We start from the raw sequence: 22512 nt of genomic DNA, 5'->3' as shown, positions 1-22512 counted from the left end.
GCCAGGGAAAACGCAGGCGTATCTGAGCATTTGCAGGGCGGGTGTCTGACGTCAATTCCGGTCCCGGACAGGCTGATGTGATCGCAGCGGCTGAGTAAATCCTGGGCTACTCAGAGATTGCACAAAATCAGTTTGTGCAGCTCAGCTACACATGCGATCGCACACTTGCCCAGCAAAAATACACTCCCCTGTAGGCGGCGACTATCTGATCGCAGGGCTGCAAAAAAAACACTTGCGAGCGATCGGGTCTGAATTACCCCCTCAATCAAGTAGCCTACAGTAGTTTTACATATAGATAATTTTTATATTATTATTTACTCTTTATATTTAAATAATGTATTCAATTAGTTATGTTCCCATTAGCTTTTCCTGGAGCTATTAAACTTGTCAATTTGGCTTGAAAAATGTATATATATATATATATAATGCATTAAGCTAAAAAATCCGTGCACATGTACAAAAATGTTGGTACTGTATACTGGGAGAGGTTCCTTACCGAGGTCAGCTAGGAAGGGATCAGTCTGTGTGGTAGTCACATTCAGCGTAGGCAGCCTCAAGACTTGTTGTGACCATTAGCTCTGGTTCACCTGTAGCTGGCTGAGAGAGGTCAGTGTGTGTAGCTCTACCCGGAGGGTCCGCGAATCGTGGCAAAATGCCGCGAGTGGATGGAGTCTAATGCCGCGAGTGGGCGGAGCTACACTCGTAAGCCACAATTAGCAATAAAATTGATTTGGTCCATCAGGGGGGGTTTCTGGTACTCAGAAACCCCCCTGGGTGCGCCACTGCCACACCCCTTCCATATAAAGCCATGCCCCTATTAGTTGCCACACGCCTATGGCGCGCACTAACCCTGTTTTGCCTATGGGGGGAGGGAAAAAGGAAACATTCGCCCTGGCCACCACAAGGTCTAGAACCAGCCCTGGAAACGCATTAAAACCAAGCCAATGTTCCTGAGATACAGACTGGTACACCACATGATTTCCTGTTGCTTTGCAATGAAGGAGTTAATCAGCCAAGGATACGCAGTACCTGGGAATTCCTGGAAGCAAAACAGGGATCCTTCAGTAAGATTAAAGAGTGACAATTAATCGATACAGCTCAACAAATTAAATTGGATCTGCAGCTGAATGTCCAAAAAGAGGGCATTGAAAATGTTGCAGCCCTGACGCTGTGATTAATTAGAAAGGGAATGTGAAGATTCTAAAAGCCTTGAGAATTTGTTTACAAAACATTACAGCCTATAGGCAGCGCCACTAAAATACATTGTTCCATATTCCGGCGATATTGTTGTTTTCCAGAAGCTGAGTAATACTCTCCGCAGTGATAGACTATTTAATGTTCAGATTCCACGGTCTGTATCACCTTAGAAAAATTCTCCTATTACCATGTAGTAGGAGTAAATTTGCTGCATGATTAAAGTTGATCAGAAAAAAGGAAAGGTAACAAAATTTTGAGTTTATGCTAAATTAAAACAAAAATACAAAAAGAAAACTAATTACATTTTACAACTTTTTAATTAAATAAAAGAAGCCCCTGTCCTTATTTTTCAATTAATTTATCCCCTAAGGCAGAAACAATTATATCTGTTTATTGGATTCTAGGAAAGACATAGATAGCATATAAGTATTTTCAGAATAGCTACTGATTGCCGTAGTATTGTCTAGGTTATACAGTGGCGGCTGTCATGGTAAATGTGGATAGGGATGATGTCACGTAACATTTCTCAGGTCATGTTACGGAACCTGAATCTCTAGGATGAAATGCGTACACACGCAAATAACCAGAGAAAAATGATTGGAGCAGTTGCCCAAAGCAACCAATAAGCATATAACTGTCATTTGAAATATTGGGCTAGAGAAATGACAGTTGGAAGCTGATTGCTCATCTTCTCTATCTCAATGGCTTCATACATCTCCTCCCCCCACCATGGTAAAGAAAGAAATGTATGCCTGCCCAAATGATATATCTCCCCCCCCCCCTGCAGTGCACATGGTTTTGCCCAATTGCTAACAAACTTGCTGCTGCGATCAACTCAGAATTACCCCCCATGTGCACTGCAGGTGGGGTAGGTGTAACATTTGCAGAGAGAGTTCGATTTTGGTGGGTTATTTTGTTTCTGTGTAGGGTAAATTCTGGCTGCTTTATTTGTACACTGCAATTTAGATTTCAGTTTGAACACGCCCCACCCAAATCTAACTCTCTCTGCACATGTTACATCTGCCCCCCCCCCCCTGCAGTGCACATGGTTTTGCCCAACTGCTAACAAATTTGCTGCTGCGATCAACTCAGAATTGCCCAAATATTGCTTAAATCTTAAACTGATGAGTAATACAGAGCACAAACAGCACACAATGGGCAATAACTTCACAATGTCAAACTGATAATGGACAGTGGGGGTAATTCCAAGTTGATCGCAGCAGGAAATTTTTTAGCAGTTGGGCAAAACCATGGCCCTCATTCTGAGTTGATCGCAGCAGCAAGAAAGTTAGCAATTGGGCAAAACCATGTGCACTGCAGGGGAAGCAGATATATCATGTGCAGAGAGAGTTAGATTTGGGTGGGTTATTTTGTTTCTGTGCAGGGTAAATACTGGCTGCTTTATTTTTACACTGCAAATTAGATTGCAGATTGAACACACCCCACCCAAATCTAACTCTCTCTACACATGTTATATCTACCCCTCCTGCAGTGCACATGGTTTTGCCCAATTGCTAACTTTCTTGCTGCTGCGATCAACTCAGAATGAGGGCCCATGTGCACTGCAGGGGGGGGGGGGGGGGGCATATATAACATTTGCAGAGAGAGTTAGATTTGGGTGGGTTATTTTGTTTCTGTGCAGGGTAAATATTGGTTGCTTTATTTTTACACTGCAATTTAGATTGCAGATTGAACACACCACACCCGAATCTACCTCTCTCTGCACATGTTATATCTGCCCCCCCTGCAGTGCACATGGTTTTGCCCAACTGCTAACAAAAATCCTGCTGCTATCAACTCAGAATTACCCCCAGTGCTTTTAGATGGGAAATTTACCCTTGTTGGCAATGCAGTATTCAATAACAGTATAAAATGTGCATTTATTTTTCAAACAATCTGTGCAGATGGATTGTGCAATTACAGACAGGGGGAATACCATGTATGTATGTATATACACTACTAATAAAATAATGTTTTGTTTAGCATATATAAAAAAAAATGCCTATCAAATTTAATTAGCTTGCTCATTGTCTTTCGAAAAATTGTATGTGTCAATTGTAAATGTATACTTTATGTGGATGGTAGAAGTTGAATAATTACCATCCAGTTTTTATACAGGCAGTGTCTGGTATACAGGAAGTGCCTGTCCAGCCATTGTTAAGCATGACTGCAGCAAGTAAAGACACACTTCTGCAGTGCTCCAGAGTCCTGTCATTTGCACAAAGAGCACGTTACATCAACAGTACAGATTTGTCAACAGTCATATCTTGTACTCTGTGATATTACTTTTCCTTTAATCCTTATTTCTGTTTTCTTTCTGCCAAATACCATATTCATAAATAGTGAGACCTGATGTGACTCTGTATTAAGTGATCAGAAGAAAGCAGTTACTGCTGGCTAGCACACGTTTATATTTAACAAAATATTTTTTAATAATATATTTTCTGTAATGCATCAAGTATTTGTCATTTAGGAGCACAAACTGTACATCTCTGTCTGCACGAGTCTGCTTTCCACGTGTGGATTCAGGCGCGCTCTTGTTGAAACAGGGCAGTCAAAATCCTTTTGGATCTTGGAACTTTTTGCTGGACCAGAAGCAAAATGAAAGACATACAGGAATACAGAAATGTACATAAATATATATAAAAAAAAATTACAATAATAAATAATCATCTGCAACAACATCGGGAACAGCACTGATCATGATACATACTAGTCTGCAATCTATTGGAATAAGAAGATTGTGCAAAAACACAGTGAAGATTTCCTGTGTGGCTGGGCCCATCTTTAGTGAAATGAGCTTGCACTGTATAGGGGAAATGCACTCAGAACAGAATGGATTAAAACAACGTATTTCAAAATGTATGCAGCAATGATTTGTTGTAAATGTATTTGCAATCTGATATTTATTTGAGTATTGATTGAAATAAGACCTAAAAAAATATTCTAATAACCGATTAGTTGAAAAATTATATGTAACCATTTTTTAATGACCTTTCCAATCAATGGTGCAGTAAAATAAATATTTTGTTTCACTGCTAATACAAACCTTGACAGTAACTTACTTTGTTTTAGTTGAACAGTGGAGCAAGATGGCTGTCTTGTACTGATTCTAATTACCAGAAGACTGCAATTGTAAGCAGGGCCATCTTAATGGATAGGCACACTGGGCATCTGTCCAGAGCCCCACCATTCAAGGGGCCGTCAAGAGCTGGTGCCTTCGGAGCTTCTTGGGTGACAGGCACTGGTGCCGAGAGGGATGGCGGAGGCTACTAATTAGGGACCCGGGTCTGCCACCCTGCCTCCTCCTGTGACATCTTCAGTAAGATGGTGCCACATAGTGCACATGCGCCGGGCTGGCGCTGCTCTCTACGCCCCCTGGTGGCAGGTAGAGAATGCTGCCCAGTCATTCTGAATTTGTAAATCACACACAATCTCTACCAGCCTGAAGCCAGACAGTGAATGGTTGTGAGCATCCTGATTGGTGGATGGCTGGTGCTATCCACCAATCAGACTGCTGACAGCCATTCATGGCATGTGGAGAGTTGGTGTGGTACTGTAGGAGGGGCATGTTATTTTTTTTTAAAATGTGTTCCCATGAATGGGTGTGTAGGGGCCCCAGTGCACTGCTATGCCCAGGGCCAGGGCCTTCGATGCTGTAAAGACAACCCTGACTGTACCTATTCTAAAGAAAGAGGGTGGAAGGACAACCCACCACTTAAAAGTAATTAAAATGTAATACGCCTGATCATTATTTTACTATCAATGTAGCCAGGGAGAAGTTTTGTGTTCTATGCATTGAAAGCGGCTTTTCATTGATAAGCCACGGTCCCAGCCCAGTGAGCCAAAGCTACGCAATGACATGCCGCGTTCCATGTATAAGAACACACCGCAACAAAAATAACATTGGATACATTTACTTGAGGTCGGCTTAGCCTCAAAGCCTGTTTTATGTCTAAGGGCCAGAGTCTGAGATGTATGCAACCCTGATGTTTTGAGAGTTGCGCATGCGTTGGCTCTGTACAGCACTTGTGCAAATCTGTGTCTGCAATATTGGTCGCAGGGCTTCCAAGCTGCAGCATGATTGACATGCTGCAACCATTTGGGGAAGGGGCTGCGACGGGGGCAGGTTGGCCCCGTTTTCTGGGCACGCCGAGGTCTTGGATGCAGCTTCACTGGCCCCAGCTGCATGAAAACTCCATCCTAAGTAACCTGAGGTTACTGAGATAACCGATGGTCATGTATAGTTATCCAATGTTGTGCCCCCTCGGATGTAGCAAAGGATCAGAGAAGCTGTCAGGAAGCGTCTATTTATACAAGACGCCTCCTGCGGCATTAGCATACTGTAGCACAGCTGCTGCGTACAAAAATGCAGCAGCTGTGCTTCTCCAGACACCTCGGAATCAGACCCTTAAGCTGAGTACACACTAGGCAATATAAAGGGCGATCTATCAAAGCGTCCAATATATTGCGAGCCCATTGGTGTGTGTGCAGCACCGCTCATTGCTGCTATATCTTCATATATATCAGACTATATGGCTGTGTGCATGTACACTTGCTAAGCAGGGCTGACGTCACAGTTGGTTGGGCAAATTCAAATGCCCACCCAGCTGGGAGTCCTGGCCGACCCGCTGGGCAGCCGATCGGTAAGTGTGCATACTTACCTGGAGCGGCTGCTCAGTCAGCAAGACGGCGGGTCCGCTGACATCTTGGTAAGGTGTGTACCCAGCCTCAGTTACTTACATATGCGTGCTTTAGTGGTGATGTTACTCAAGAATCTCTTTGGCTCTTAAAGCGTGAAGGGTTAGTCACATGGGTGTATCCAGTGTTGCTGATGCACAGTGTGCACAGTCTCTACTTTCCCTCTGCACCAAAGTGCAACAGATGGTAGATGAGCGAGATAAGCCTGCCTAACACAACTTTAAATGTCATCTACTATAATAAAGCAAAAAAATATAGCTCCTCTCCCTTTAGCCTACGGACAACGCGTCTGGAGTGAATACATATTGGTTGATATTACTGTATGGTTTTTGCCTGATCTCTCATTCCTCTTTTTTTTTTATGGCACTGAATATATTTGTTTCCTTCTGCATATGGCCTTTCACCTGGACGTCTGTCAAAGAGCCGAAATTGTAGGTATGCAAAGTAATCCAGTTCTGTGAATTTCATTAGAGCACACAATTAATTCAAGGATATGAAAACATAGCAGAAAATAAAAGGAGACTGTAAAATAAAGCAGGTTGTCAGGTGAACTGGTTGGGAATTGATGAGATGGAACCAATGCTTCCTCACAGTGTCACACTAGAAAGTCTCAGCGTTCTGTTTGGTTAAACCTTGTCAGAAACTTGAAGCCGTCCCCAGAGTAAGACATTACGTGATGCAGAACCCGGTGGGTGAAGTTCCTGGCTGAGTCCATGACCTCAGCCCCATCCAGCAATAGCAGCACAATGCAACACTTGTACCTATGGAAATTACTGTGTTCCTGTTTTATCGCCGGTATCCCAGGTTTGGTATCTTTTCCGATATATGGGCTTATTTAGTCCACTGATTTGGATGTAGAGTCAGTCTTTCGCCCGTCTGGTTTAGGCACAGTCCGCCTATAGCGCTTGCTTCCCGTGGCACTCTCTCTTTGAGCACTGTGCTGGTTTCCACCAGTCTCCGTTGTGGCAGTGGCAAATGTTACAGTCGTCCACTTTGACTTCAATCCCTGCTGGGATGATGGTTGTGCCCGCAAAGCAGTTGGGACCTGAAAGAACAGAAACGTGTAAGAGGGCGGATGGAGCAATCAGTCCAGGTCACATTAATTGATCACAACTTATGTTCTACTCATAAACAACTGAATGGCCACTTTGCAACACATTCATATACCCAAGTCTGAGAGATGGAAATCAAATTTTTCTTTGGGGAGTTCCAGGATTGAATGTCAGATTCCCATGCTCAATTTCTGTACAGTGCATGCTACCATTCCTGTACAACATGGGCACACCACGCTTCAGTCATAGCTGCCATGTTCTCAGCATGACAAAAGGAAGGACAGTATAGGACAGAGGTTCTCAAACGCGGTCCTCAAGTTATCCCAACAGTCCAGGTTTTAGGTATATCCAGTGCTCAGCATAGATGGTTAAATCAAATTGATGTGCTAATTAAGTCACCTGTGGCCAAGCATGGATAAACTTAGACCATTAGAGTGCCTTGAGGATGGAGTTTGGGAAACGCTGGGCTAGAAGGTTCAACTTTGCACCTTGTCATAACCATGTTGCCCTGAAGGACAGCGAATTTATAATGTACTCACAGATAAAAAGTTGGGTGTCATAGTTGACCCAAGAATGGAGTGTACTACATGGGACAACAGAAATAATTCATTTTGCATACCCTATATCACAACATGGTTTGTCCAAGTACAGATTTGCGACCTTTCCCCCTGTCTGGTCCTAAATTTAAATGAATCCCAAAGTGTGCTGCTGTGCTTATCCCACTATGAACTCAGGGGTGAACCAGAATGGGAAGACAACAAAGATTTTGATTGCAACACCTACTAGAGTTGATATAATAAATGAAGAACAGCTGATCTGCAGATGTGTGTAGCTCAGGAATGTACAGATACTGTATAAGCTCTTTTATTAGTCCAGGCCTGTTGCAGACACAAATCATACCAGCCAGCCAGTAGCCCTCGTTTTCCTGTGCCTTGTTTTAGATGTTCAAAATGGGCACTGCCTGTCGGAAATGGGCTTTTGTAATTACTTCACACAGATGTGGTTTGTGCAGACCTGGGCTGGGTGGATGTGTACGCATAGGTACTTAACAGGTGTGGATCATTGGGTCGACCCTAGGTAGGTCAACAGTCATTAGGTCAACCAATATTGGTCGACAGTGTCTAGGATGACACCTGTAATAGGTCAACACGGTAATGAGGTCGGCGTGGAAAAGGTTGACATAGAAAAAGGCCGACATGAGTGTTTTTTTATGTCGTTTTCTTCATAAAGTGACCGGGAACCCCAATTAGTGCACCGTTTCCCCTCGCATTGCTCGCCATGCTTCGGGCAAGGTATTCCCAACCGTAGTCCACGTGAATAGTGAAGTAAGAAAAAGTTTTTCAAAATGTGAAAGATGTCGACCTTTTCATGTGTCGACTTTTGCCATGTCGACCAATAGTAGTTGAACTAATGACTGTCGACCTAAGCGAGGTTGACCCAAAGAACGGATACCGTACTAAACACTACTAATATAACACTTTTTAACACCCTAATTATTGCCTTTTACCCATATAACACTCTAACACATAGCTGCTACTTTTTACTCATGTAACACCTTTTAACTCTTTAACTGCTACCTCTCACTAGTGTGATGCCTTGGGAAGGGGGGTTCTCTTGTGCTGACCCGGGGGGACCCGTACTCTGGACTCGAACCTTGGGAATGTTAGGGAACCACCTGGTAAGGTCATCTGGTTGCAGTGTGTGGGTGGGGGTGGGGGGGGGCGGAGAGGGGGCATATCTTTAGCCAAAATACTAAGCATCTCAGTGTTACTCTATGTTAAATTGGCAGAGTTTATTATCATTATTCTAATTAGTAGTGTTTAGTACTTAGAGTGTGCACCTGCATTTTCTCTTTTTTCTGTGTCCCAATACATATACTTACTGGAAAGTTAGTTGGCTTCTGACATAAAAATAAATAAATAATTAACCTAACTGTGTATCCGTGTGGTAGGGGATATAGATTGTAAGCTCCACTTGGGGAAGCAGGGACTGATGTAAATGGCTAATTATTCTTTGTAAAGCACTGTGCAATATATGTGCGCTATACAAATAACTGTTAATAGATAAATTAAAACGGTATTATCACTTAGACTCTGAAAATAGACACTTACTGTATATGCGTTTTCCTCTCTTCGGGGCCCTAAACACTCGGAGACCTGCGGCCGAGGTGCCCGATGGCCGATACGGTAGACGGTCGTCACTGGTGCGGGTGACGAGGGGAGTGAAAGTTTTTTTCACTCCCCACGTCACCCGCCCCATTCCCGAACATGCAGGTTGTCCATATCGACCTGCATGTTCAAACGACGGGAGACCAACGGTGAACGAGCGGGAGGTCGCGCATTGTTTATCGTTCAAGCATCCACACTGAAAGATATGAACAATTTATTGTTTATTTATGAACGATATCGTTCATATCTTTCAGAGAAATCAACCAGTGTGTAGGACCCTTTACACTATTTCCCACTCCATACCACATTCAGTGGCACCCAATCCTCGGGGTTCTGCCACCCTGATGATTATTTCAGTGTCCTGTCCCTTGATACAGCAATGTTTATATACCATGTACTCCTACTGTACATTGTCTTGTACTGTAAGTCGCTGTTTTCTTGCTTTGCTCATTTGTTTATGTACTTTGGTAGGCGCTGCAGAACCTTTGTGGCGCCATATAAATAAACTATAATAATAATAGTAATATATCATGAGTAATGAAAAAAGCCTCTGGTCACTGAATTGCAAGCCGGCCCCAGAATGAGTTACTTTGAATATCACGTTGTGTACTGCAGGTTTGGGTGCAGAACTAATTACACATCCCACAATCCAAGGATAGAAACTGGTATAATAACTGACCTGACTTACATACACACCAGTTGATAAGCCGTGCTCCAATAATAAGGCGATACATACGTTATGTCAACAGTCATGTTGAGAGTGAACTGTATGTCGACAAGAGAAAGCCGGTGCCAGTACCCTGCTGACACAGCTGTAATGCTACTTAGTAGTATTTTAATCATTATAAAGTTAAACATGTTGATAAAGTGACATGTTTAAAGTTATAATGCCCACGCCATTAAAATGTTATATTATATTACAGCTGTGTCAGGATACTGGCGCCGACATTCTCATGTTGACATAATCACTGTTGACATAATGACTACATACCATGCTAAGGTGTAATTTTATGCAGAACAATAACTACTGCACTTTGGAGCGAATAATATCATTAGCATGGGATAGAACACTTGAGACCATTCAAATGGCTGATACATTCCGAGCAGGAAACTCTAGGGCCAAACCAATTAATCGCAAGTGCCACGGAAATGGCTTCTTGCAGCTTTGCCGGATATGTCTCGGAGGCTTAATTCTGCTGGGAGCCTAAGGGGGCAGAGATCAGCTTACTGTAACTGTGCTTACAGGCCCTCATTCAGTATCATGTGCCATTTGCACATGCATGCACAGAGTTTGCATTAAGCGGGCATGGGCACCACAGTGCCATCGCATCTGTCAGGGGGTCGGAGCTAGTGGGGAGTGGTCTGGACAACGCAGGCGTGCCTGGACCAGTGTAGGGGCGGCCGCATGACATCATAAGTGTCCACTGTGAGAGAAAACATGGCGCCGGCGCAACTGGGGCGCTACCGGTAATTAAATGTGATCTCAGCGCTGGGCGGTGCTTCTTATTCTGGGCGGTCCCCAGCATGAGAATTTTTCAGTAGCAGGTTTTTGCGATTTAGCAGAACGTGCTACTAAAGCTGAATGAGGACCATAAGCCGATGACAGCCTGCACATTACTGAATTGCCCCCCACCCTCACCCCCATCTGCTTGTCCCCATTCACTCCCGACAGAGGTGCCGTCAAAGAGCAAGCGAGAATTCTGTACCATACTGGTCGAAAATCTGCACACCTGCATAAGGGTTAGACAGATCCTCATGCTAAATTGAATCAGCCAAACATATGGCAATCTTTACTAATATACTGTAATGTGTAAAACACAAGACATATCAGCACCAATATAAGCTGTTCCAAGACGTGCTCATTCGGTCTCTCCGCTCAGTCTGGAACGTGGGAGTGAAAGGGTTAATAGCCATAAATTCTGCCTGCGCCTTTTACAGTCTGGCAGTGTAGAACGTTGGATGTTTGTAACGTGCTTGTGTCACCGCCACCCCCCGGATCTGATCGGCGGGATTCTGCGCTGCTTCGGAAGATGTGGCGGGTATCGGTGAAAGACGGACCGGACCAAATTCCGGAACGCCGGACGAGACCCGCTCCCTGCAGCGACCCCTGCCGCTGAGGAGTTTTGTGTGCGCGCGTCCGTCCGGGGGGCGTGACTGACAGGCTGTCAGCGGGGAGACGGGGAGCGAGAGCTTAGAGCCGGCTCCTTTCAAGAAGCAGCGGCTGCTGCTCCCGGGTGACTTTGCCCTGCACACACAGAGGACGGGCGAACGGGTCCGTGCGCTGCTGTGTGCGGGGAGAGATTACAGTCTCCAGACCCCGCTGCTGCTGCTCTGCCCGGACATAGGGAGGGAGGGGGGAGCAGCAGATACTTATGCTGTTCTGCATACAGATCATTACTTATTTATATATATATACATATATATATATATATATATATATATGCATATATATATATATATATATATGCATATATATATATACATATGTATATATACATATATATATACATATATATATATATATACACACACATATATATATACATATATATATATATACACATATATATATACATATATATATATATATATATATATACACACACACACATATATATATATATATATATATATATATATATATATATATAGCCACTTGCTACATATGGAGGGGGGGGGGGGGCATGTACAGTCTGAAATACTGTATGATATATGCTAAGTTATGAATTACCCCTTACCCATTGAAGGGGGGGAGGGCACATTGGTACATGTCGCCCCCCCCCCCCCCATTTAGTTTAGAAAAGAAAAATAGTTTTGTTAGTTGCTTCCATTATAGCACGGGGGTCGCCAGGATGTGGTTCCTGCTGTGCCCCATCTCCCCCCCTCCCGGGCCGCTGTGACTGATCACTGGGCCACGTCCATAGGGTCTGCGCATGCACAACAGACATAATGCGCGTGCGCGACCCTTCTCTCAGAAGAACGCGATCGTTAGGTGATTGGCGGCGACGCAGCATTGCGGGAGACGACATCAGGAAACGCAGACGTGTCATGGACATTTTGGGGGCAGGTCTATGATGTCGCCTGCATTTCCTGCTTATGGAAAAATGGTTGCGGTGCCCCTGTCTACACAGCCAGGCTGCACAAGCAGGGGTCGGCCTCTAATCGATGCGTTCACAATTAAATTGTGAGCACATCGCAGTTTGGCGCCACTCATGCTGGGCGGCCTTGCCCTATCCTGGGCGGCCCCCAGCATGTAAGTCTATGGTCGCAGATTTTGCTGTGTGTGAAAAAATTCTGCGACCCACTCTGAATAGCTCCCACAGCCTACAACAATTAGGGGCGTAATAAGGGTGGGGCAAGCGGGGTATGTGTCGGAGGAGTCAGTTGGCGGCTTGCTTACATGGTCGGAGCTGAGCACCGGCCACATTGTCCCCTCGTATGTCCCACATAGTAGCCAGTGGTGTATTGCCATTGCCCCTGCAGAAATAAGCACTGATATAGCAGCGCCAATTCCTGGCTCCTGGCAGCATCGTGCATCTGCTATAATGAAGACACAATGCTGCCTGACAAAAGAGACGGGAGAAGACAGAAGGCTGCAAGATTTTGAGAGATAGAGGCAAGGGGTCCGTGGCAGAGGTACAGGGGTTGGCACTGTAACCAAAAAAAGGACCGGAGATGAGGGGACTATTAAAAAATCCAGAAAAGTGGGAGCACTTTCCGGTTGCCAGAATAGGGCAGACAGACCACCTTAGATACCCGTACCAGGTGCCGGAATGGGCAGCAGGCCACCTTAGATAGCAGTTCCGTGTGCAGGAAGGAGGTGCAGAAAACCCAGACCACATTACACAGCCATTCCGGGTGCCGGACCAGGCAGCAGATCACCGTAGATAGCATTCCGGGTGCCGGAACGGGGCACAGTCCACCTTAGATAGCCGTTTCAGGTGCCGGAACGGAACGCCGACCACATTAGATAGGTATTTTGTGTACCGGAACGGGGTGCAGGACATCCAGACCACATTACACAGCCATTCCGGGTGCCGGACCAGGCAGCAGATCACCGTAGATAGCATTCCGGGTGCCGGAACGGGGCACAGTCCACCTTAGATAGCCGTTCCGGGTGCCGGAAAAAGGGCTCAAACCATCTTAGACAACTGGTCCGGGTGCCGGAACAGGAGGCAGACCATTTTAGATAGCTGTTTCATGTGCCGGAATGGTGTGCAGGACACCCAGACAACCTTAGATAGCTGTTCAGGGTGCCTTAAAAGGCCGCAGAACACCTTAGATACTTGTTCCGGGTGCCGGAACAGGGCTCAAACCATCTTAGACAACCGGTCCGGGTGCCGGAACAGGATGCAGACCATCTTAGATAGCGGTTTCATGTGCCGGAATGGTGTACAGAACACCCAGACAACTTAAATAGCTGTTCAGGGTGCCTTAAAAGGCCGCAGACCACCTTAGATACCTGTTCCGGGTGCCGGAACAGGGCTCAAACCATCTTAGACAACCGGTCCGGGTGCCGGAACAGTATGCAGACCATCTTAGATAGCGGTTTCAGGTGCCGGAATGGTGTGCAGGACACCAAGACAACCTTAGATAGCTGTTCCGGTTGCCGGAATAGGGAGCAGACCACCTTAGATACCTGTTCCGGGTGCCAAAACAGGGCTCAAACCATCTTAGACAACCGGTCCGGGTGCCGGAACAGGATGCAGACCATCTTAGATAGCGGTTTCATGTGCCGGAATGGTGTACAGAACACCCAGACAACCTTAGATACCTGTTCAGGGTGCCGGAATAGGGCGCAGACCACCTTAGATACCTGTTCCGGGTGCCAAAACAGGGCTCAAACCATCTTAGACAACCGGTCCGGGTGCCGGAACAGTAGGCGGACCATTTTAGATAGCTGTTTCATGTGCCGGAATGGTGTGCAGTACACCAAGACAACCTTAGATAGCTGTTCCGGTTGCCGGAATAGGGCGCAGACCACCTTAGATACCTGTTCTGGGTGCCGGAACAGGGCTCAAACCATCTTAGACAACCGGTCCGGGTGCCGGAACAGGATGCAGACCATCTTAGATAGCGGTTTCATGTGCCGGAATGGTGTACAGAACACCCAGACAACCTTAGATACCTGTTCAGGGTGCCGGAATAGGGCGCAGACCACCTTAGATACCTGTTCCGGGTGCCAAAACAGGGCTCAAACCATCTTAGACAACCGGTCCGGGTGCCGGAACAGTAGGCGGACCATTTTAGATAGCTGTTTCATGTGCCGGAATGGTGTGCAGTACACCAAGACAACCTTAGATAGCTGTTCCGGTTGCCGGAATAGGGCGCAGACCACCTTAGATACCTGTTCTGGGTGCCGGAACAGGGCTCAAACCATCTTAGACAACCGGTCCGGGTGCCGGAACAGGATGCAGACCATCTTAGATAGCGGTTTCATGTGCCGGAATGGTGTACAGAACACCCAGACAACCTTAGATAGCTGTATAGGGTGCCTTAAAAGGCCGCAGACCACCTTAGATACCTGTTCCGGGTGCCGGAACAGGGCTCAAACCATCTTAGACAACCGGTCCGGGTGCCGGAACAGTAGGCGGACCATTTTAGATAGCTGTTTCATGTGCCGGAATGGTGTGCAGTACACCAAGTCAACCTTAGATAGCTGTTCCGGTTGCCGGAATAGGGCGCAGACCACCTTAGATACCTGTTCTGGGTGCCGGAACAGGGCTCAAACCATCTTAGACAACCGGTCCGGGTGCCGGAACAATAGGCGGACCATTTTAGATAGCTGTTTCATGTGCCGGAATGGTGTGCAGGACACCAAGACAACCTTAGATAGCTGTTCCGGTTGCCAGAATAGGGCGCAGACCACCTTAGATACCTGTTCTGGGTGCCAAAACAGGGCTCAAACCATCTTAGACAACCGGTCCGGGTGCCGGAACAGTAGGCGGACCATTTTAGATAGCTGTTTCATGTGCCGGAATGGTGTGCAGGACACCAAGACAACCTTAGATAGCTGTTCCGGTTGCCGGAATAGGGCGCAGACCACCTTAGATACCTGTTCCGGGTGCCGGAACAGGGCTCAAACCATCTTAGACAACCGGTCCGGGTGCCGGAACAGTAGGCGGACCATTTTAGATAGCTGTTTCATGTGCCGGAATGGTGTGCAGGACACCAAGACAACCTTAGATAGCTGTTCCGGTTGCCGGAATAGGGCGCAGACCACCTTAGATACCTGTTCTGGGTGCCGGAAAAAGGGCTCAAACCATCTTAGACAACTGGTCCGGGTGCCGGAACAGGAGGCAGACCATTTTAGATAGCTGTTTCATGTGCCGGAATGGTGTGCAGGACACCCAGACAACCTTAGATAGCTGTTCAGGGTGCCTTAAAAGGCCGCAGAACACCTTAGATACTTGTTCCGGGTGCCGGAACAGGGCTCAAACCATCTTAGACAACCGGTCCGGGTGCCGGAACAGTATGCAGACCATCTTAGATAGCGGTTTCAGGTGCCGGAATGGTGTGCAGGACACCAAGACAACCTTAGATAGCTGTTCCGGTTGCCGGAATAGGGAGCAGACCACCTTAGATACCTGTTCCGGGTGCCAAAACAGGGCTCAAACCATCTTAGACAACCGGTCCGGGCGCCGGAACAGGATGCAGACCATCTTAGATAGCGGTTTCATGTGCCGGAATGGTGTACAGAACACCCAGACAACCTTAGATACCTGTTCAGGGTGCTGGAATAGGGCGCAGACCACCTTAGATACCTGTTCCGGGTGCCAAAACAGGGCTCAAACCATCTTAGACAACCGGTCCGGGTGCCGGAACAGTAGGCGGACCATTTTAGATAGCTGTTTCATGTGCCGGAATGGTGTGCAGTACACCAAGACAACCTTAGATAGCTGTTCCGGTTGCCGGAATAGGGCGCAGACCACCTTAGATACCTGTTCTGGGTGCCGGAACAGGGCTCAAACCATCTTAGACAACCGGTCCGGGTGCCGGAACAGGATGCAGACCATCTTAGATAGCGGTTTCATGTGCCGGAATGGTGTACAGAACACCCAGACAACCTTAGATAGCTGTTCCGGTTGCCGGAATAGGGCGCAGACCACCTTAGATACCTGTTCCGGGTGCCGGAACAGGGCTCATAGATGGAATAGGATGCAAACCACCTTAGATACCCATTTCTGGTTCCTGGAACGGGGCGCAGTCCACCTTAGATAGCAGTTCTGGTTGCCGGAATGGGCTGCAGACCACCTTACATAGTCGTTCTGGGTGCTGGAAGGAGGTGCATAACACCAGGACTACCTTACACAGCCAGAACGGGTGCTGGAACGGGCTGCAGACCACCTTTGATAGCCACTCCGGGTGCCTGAACAGGCAGCAGACCACCATAGATTGTCGTCCCGGAAGGGGGTGAAGAACACAGTCAGAAGGGGTGTTGGAATGGTCAGGAGATTACTGTAGATAGCCAATCCAGGTGCTGGAATGGGCCGCATACTACCATAGATAGGCATTCCTGGTGACACAGCAGGCACAGACCACCATAGACAGCCATTCCGGGTGCCGGAATGGGGTGCAGACCACATTATATAGCCGTGTCGGTTACCGGAACGGGGTGCAGAACACCTAGACCACATTACGCAAAAAATCTGGGTGCCGGAACCAAGAGCAGATCACTCTAGATAGCCATTCCGGGTGCCGAAACAGGGTGCAGTCCACCTTAGATAGCCGTACCGGGTACCACAACAGGGTGCAGAACACCCAGACCACATTACGCAACCATTCCATGTGCCGTAATGGGCAGCAGATCAACGTAGATAGCCATTCCGTGTGCCGGAATTTGGCGCAGGCCCCCTTAGATGGTCATTCCGGGTGCAGGAAAGAGGTGTTGAAAACCCAGACCACATTACACAGCCATTGTGGTTGACGGACCAGGCAGCAGATCACCGTAGATAGCATTCCGGGTGCCGGAACGGGGCGCAGTGCACCTTAGATAGCTGTTCCGGGTTCCGGAAAAGGGCTCAAACCATCATAGACAACCGTTCCGGGTGCCGGAACGGGGTGTAGAATATCCAGACCACATTACACAGCCATTCCGGGTGCCAGAACAGGAAGCAGATCACTGTAGATAGCCATTCCGTGTGTCAGAATAGGGCGCAGGCCACCTTAGATAGCCGTTCCAGGTGCCGGAATGGTCCACAGGCCACCTTACATAGCCGTTCCGGGTGCTGGAAGGAGGTGCAAAACACAGAGACCACATTACACAGCCATTCAGGGTGCCGGTTCAGGCAGCAGATCACCATAGCTAGCCATTCCAGGTACCGGAATAGGGCGCAGGCCACCTTAGATAGCTGTGCCGGGTGCCAGAATAGGATGTAGATCCCCTTAGATACCCATTCTGGGTTCCGAAACGGGCAGCAGACCACCTTAGATACCCATTCTGGGTACCATGCTGGTGTGCAAAACACAGAGACATCTTTAGATAGCTGTGCTGGGTTTCAGAATTGAATGCAGACCACCTTAGATAATCATTCTGTGTGTCGGAATGGGGTGCAGAAACACCCATACATCCTTAGATAGTCAGCACCCCCACAGCCGCGTTCCCGCCGCCGCCAGGCAACCAGGCATTGGCATGCTGCAGTGACTGCATCATTCTGTACAACCTACGCTCTGCCCCTCCCCGAATCCCAATGTCCGCAGTAGGAGAAGAACACAGCGTGGGTGACAGGCCCATAGCCAGGTGGAAGCAGCTGCTCTGGAGGCTGAAGTAAGTATAACACACACACACACACACACACACACACACACACACACACACACACACACACACACACACACACAAACCAGGGCTGTCTTAACAGCAGTGTAGGCCTCTGAGCACAGCAGTGCACTGGGGCCCCTATCCATCCTGCAGCAGTAGGGGTGGGGGATTGCTATCAGCGGGTGCTTTGATGTCCCATGGGCGGTAGGGGGTGTTCTATGGGCCCGATTCAGGTTGGATCGCAATATGCGATCCAACAGCAAAAATTACTAAAAAGATTTGGGCGCATGCGCAGGGCACGTCCTGTGCATGCGCTCGAATTTTCTGTGGGTGCCCGCAGAAAATGAGACCGCCTCTGCCTGTCAATCAGGCAGAGGTGTTTGCAGGGCAGGGGGGGGGTAACGCTCCTTTTCCAAAGCAGGGATGGAGCATTGCGGGGGCGTGGCTTAGAAATGGGAGCGTGCCAGCGTGAACCGGTGGGGCGTGATCGGGGCTGCTGCGTTACAAGAGCCTACCCTAGCCAATATGATGCCCTAGGCAAGATTTTGGCTGGTGCACCCTAGCACCACCGCTAGTTCCGCCTCTGATCCTGCAACCCTTTCCCAGCACCATCACCCCTTACCCATAGCAGTCCTCATTTTGGTGCTCCTACCCACTATATTTTAAAAAGGAACAGTTTGCACATTCGGCGCACAGCCCAAAGAGGGGTGTGTTCTTTCTGGGAAGGGGCATGACCACACAATAGTCCTCCCAATTCAAATTATGTCACACAGTACTGCAACTTCATTCACATTATATCATGCGATAGAGGGCCTAATTTAGATATGTTCGCTCGCAGGCTATTTTTTGCAGTGCTGCGAACAGATAGACTCTGTGGGGTAAATTTACTAAGGTCCCGATTTTGACCGAGATGCCGTTTTTTCATCAAAGTGTCATCTCGGTAATTTACTAAACTCAAATCACGGCAGTGATGAGGGCATTCGTAATATTTGGAAGTCCTAGGAAAAAAATCACGAATGAATACACCATCGGTCAAAACGCGGCTGTTTAACTATGAATCTCGGTAATTTACTAAGAAGTGCAAAGCAAAAAAAAAAAAAAAACACTGCCGTGAAAAATTACAACTCGTAAAAAAGTGCTTAAAAAAAACAGACCTGCTTTTTTTTACCGTGATTGTATAGGCATGCACGGATCCATGAGATCCGTGCATGTATATCAGTGGGAAGGGGTGGGAAAGTGATTATTTTCTTTAAAAAAATTGCGTGGGGTCCCCCCTCCTAAGCATAACCAGCCTCGGGCTCTTTGAGCCGATCCTGGTTGCAAAAATATGGGGGGGAAAATTACAGGGGTTCCCCCATATTTAAGCAACCAGCATCGGGCTCTGCGCCTGGTCCTGGTTCCAAAAATACGGGGGACAAAAAGAGTAGGGGTCCCCCGTATTTTTAAAACCAGCACCGGGCTCCACTAGCTGGACAGATAATGCCACAGCCGGGGGTCACTTTTATATAGTGCCCTGCGGCCGTGGCATCAAAAATCAAACTAGTCACCCCTGGCCGGGGTACCCTGGGGGAGTGGGGACCCCTTCAATCAAGGGGTCCCCCCCCCCCAGCCACCCAAGGGCCAGGGGTGAAGCCCGAGGCTGTCCCCCCCCCATCCAATGGGCTGCGGATGGGGGGGCTGATAGCCTTTGTTGTAAATGAAAAGATATTGTTTTTAGTAGCAGTACTACAAGTCCCAGCAAGACTCCCCCGCATGCTGGTACTTGGAGAACCACAAGTACCAGCATGCGGCGGAAAAACGGGCCCGCTGGTACCTGTAGTACTATTACTAAAAAAATACCCAAATAAACACAAGACACACACACCTTGAAAGTAAAGATTTATTACATACATGCACACAAACATACATACATACTTACCTTATGTTCACACGCAGGTCGGTCCTCTTGTCCAGTAGAATCCATGGGGTACCAGTAGAAAAAATTATACTCACAAAATCCAGTGTAGTTCGGTCCTCTTCAAATCCATTTGTAATCCAGGTACTTGATTAAAATAAAAAAACGGACACACGAGCCACGAACTGAAAGGGGCCCCATGTTTTCACATGGGACTCCTTTCCCCGAATGCCAGAAACCCACTCTGACTTCTGTCTAAATGGGTTTCTTCAGCCAATCAGGGAGCGCCACGTTGTAGCACTCTCCTGATCGGCTGTGTGCTCCTGTACTGAGTGACAGGCGGCACACGGCAGTGTTACAATGTAGCGCCTATGCGCTCCATTGTAACCAATGGTGGGAACTTTCTGCCCTGCGGTTGACCTAAAGTGACGTCACCGCTGAGCAGAAAGTTCCCACCATTGGTTACAATGGAGCGCATAGGCGCTACATTGTAACACTGCCGTGTGCCGCCTGTCATTCAGGACAGGAGCACACAGCCGATCAGGAGAGTGCTACAACGTGGCGCTCCCTGATTGGCTGAAGAAACCCACTTAGACAGAAGTCAGAGTGGGTTTCTGGCATTCGGGGAAAGGAGTCCCATGTGAAAACATGGGGACCCTTTCAGTTCGTGGCTCGGGTATCCGTTTTGTTATTTTATTCAAGTACGTGGATTATACATGGATGCGACGAGGAGCCTGGGACCCTGGATCTGGTGAGTGTAATTTATTCAACAGGTACCCCTTGGATTCTACTGGAGAAGAGGACCGACCTGCGTGTGAACATAAGGTAAGTATGTATGTATGTTTGTGTGCATGTATGTAATAAATCTTTACTTTCACGGTGTGTGTGTCTTGTGTTTATTTGGGTATTTTTTTAGTAATAGTACTACAGGTACCAGCGGGCCCGTTTTTCCGCCGCATGCTGGTACTTGTGGTTCTCCAAGAACCAGCATGCGGGGGAGTCTTGCTGGGACTTGTAGTACTGCTACTAAAAACAATATCTTTTCATTTACAACAAAGGCTATCAGCCCCCCCATCCGCAGCCCATTGGATGGGGGGGGACGACAGCCTCGGGCTTCACCCCTGGCCCTTGGGTGGCTGGGGGGGGACGACCCCTTGATTGAAGGGGTCCCCACTCCCCCAGGGTACCCCGGCCAGGGGTGACTAGTTTGATTTTTGATGCCACGGCCGCAGGGCACTATATAAAAGTGACCCCCGGCTGTGGCATTATCTGTCCAGCTAGTGGAGCCCGGTGCTGGTTTTAAAAATACGGGGGACCCCTACTCTTTTTGTCCCCCGTATTTTTGGAACCAGGACCAGGCGCAGAGCCCGATGCTGGTTGCTTAAATATGGGGGAACCCCTGTCATTTTTCCCCCCATATTTCTGCAACCAGGATCGGCTCAAAGAGCCCGAGGCTGGTTATGCTTAGGAGGGGGGACCCCACGCAATTTTTTTTTTTAATTTTACACTGTTTAATTTAAAAAATAAAAAAAAATGAACCCCAGCACGGATCACACAGATCCGGCCGAGATTCATTTTTAAAAAGTCGGCAGTGTTTTGCTAATCACTGCCGTAAAAATAGAAAAAAAAAACACGAATGACATCGACATCGGAACAAAAGAAAAACCCGAATACGACAGCTTAGTAAATTAGTCGTAATCAATTCAAAAAGTTGCAGTTTTACACTTTCGATGTCATTCGTGATTGAACTTTGACCTTTTTCCGAAAATTACGAATGTTAGTAAATTTACCCCCGTGTATTTTAGCTTTGTAAGTGTGCAAACGCGTGTGCAGACGCCCTGTACCAAAACAGCTTGTGCAGTTTCTGAGTAGCTCTGACCTTACTCAGCTGCTGCGATCACTTCAGCCTATTCAAGCCCGGAATGGATGTCAGACACCCACCCTGCAAACGCTTTGACACGCCTGCGTTTTTCCAAACACTCCCAGAAAACGGTCAGTTGACACCCAGAAACGCCTCCTTCCTGTCAGTCTCCTTGCGAACGCCCGTGCAAATGGAATCGACACTAGAACCTGTGCAAAACATCGATGCTGTTTGTACCCGTACGGCGCACCTGTGCATTGCTGTGCATACGCATGCACAGTAGTTACCTGTTCGCAGCGCAGCGAAAATTGCTAGACAGCGAAGAGATCTGAATTAGGCCCATTGTCTCTAATTCACGATACATCACACAGTAGTACCACTTACATTACTCCTCACAGTAGTGCCCCTTATTCACATTACACCACACCATATTGCTCTTTATTCACATTAGACCACACAGTAGTGTCACTTTATATACGTTACTCCTTACAGTAGTGCCCCTTATCCACATTACACCACACTGAATTGCTCCTTATTTTTATTATACCACACCATATTGCTCTTTATTCACATTAGACCATATGCCGCTTTCTACATGTTATGCCACACAATAGAGCACCTTATACACATATTGCCACACATTAGTAATGCCTTTATACACATTATATAACACAGTAATACCCCTTACACATAATGTGCCTAACATATTATGCCAAACTTTATTAATGCCCTTATACACATAATGTCCCTTAAACATTTGCCTCACATTATTAATGCCCTTATACACATAAGTACACACATTGGGGGCTATTCAATTGTTTGAAAAGTCATTTGGGTGTCTGTTTTTTCCTATCTAATAGACAGGAAAAAACAGACAA

General features: G+C 47.2%; 1 protein-coding gene across 2 annotated transcripts in view; it reads right to left on the bottom strand.

Moving 5' to 3' along the window:
- Nucleotides 1–3604: 3604 nt before the first annotated feature.
- VWC2L (von Willebrand factor C domain containing 2 like) overlaps nucleotides 3605–22512 on the bottom strand; it is a 273789-nt gene continuing 254881 nt past the window's right edge. For both annotated transcript variants that reach the window (XM_063933155.1, XM_063933154.1), the window contains one exon: nucleotides 3605–6943. In XM_063933155.1, the coding sequence (XP_063789225.1) occupies nucleotides 6734–6943 (210 nt within the window). In that variant the 3' untranslated portion in view covers nucleotides 3605–6733. The remainder of the gene's footprint in view (nucleotides 6944–22512) is intronic.

The sequence above is a fragment of the Pseudophryne corroboree genome, chromosome 7, assembly GCF_028390025.1.
Source record: "Pseudophryne corroboree isolate aPseCor3 chromosome 7, aPseCor3.hap2, whole genome shotgun sequence".
NCBI lineage: Eukaryota > Metazoa > Chordata > Amphibia > Anura > Myobatrachidae > Pseudophryne > Pseudophryne corroboree.
Note: the sequence above shows the minus strand (reverse complement) of the source record. Positions and strands in the feature narration are given on the sequence as shown.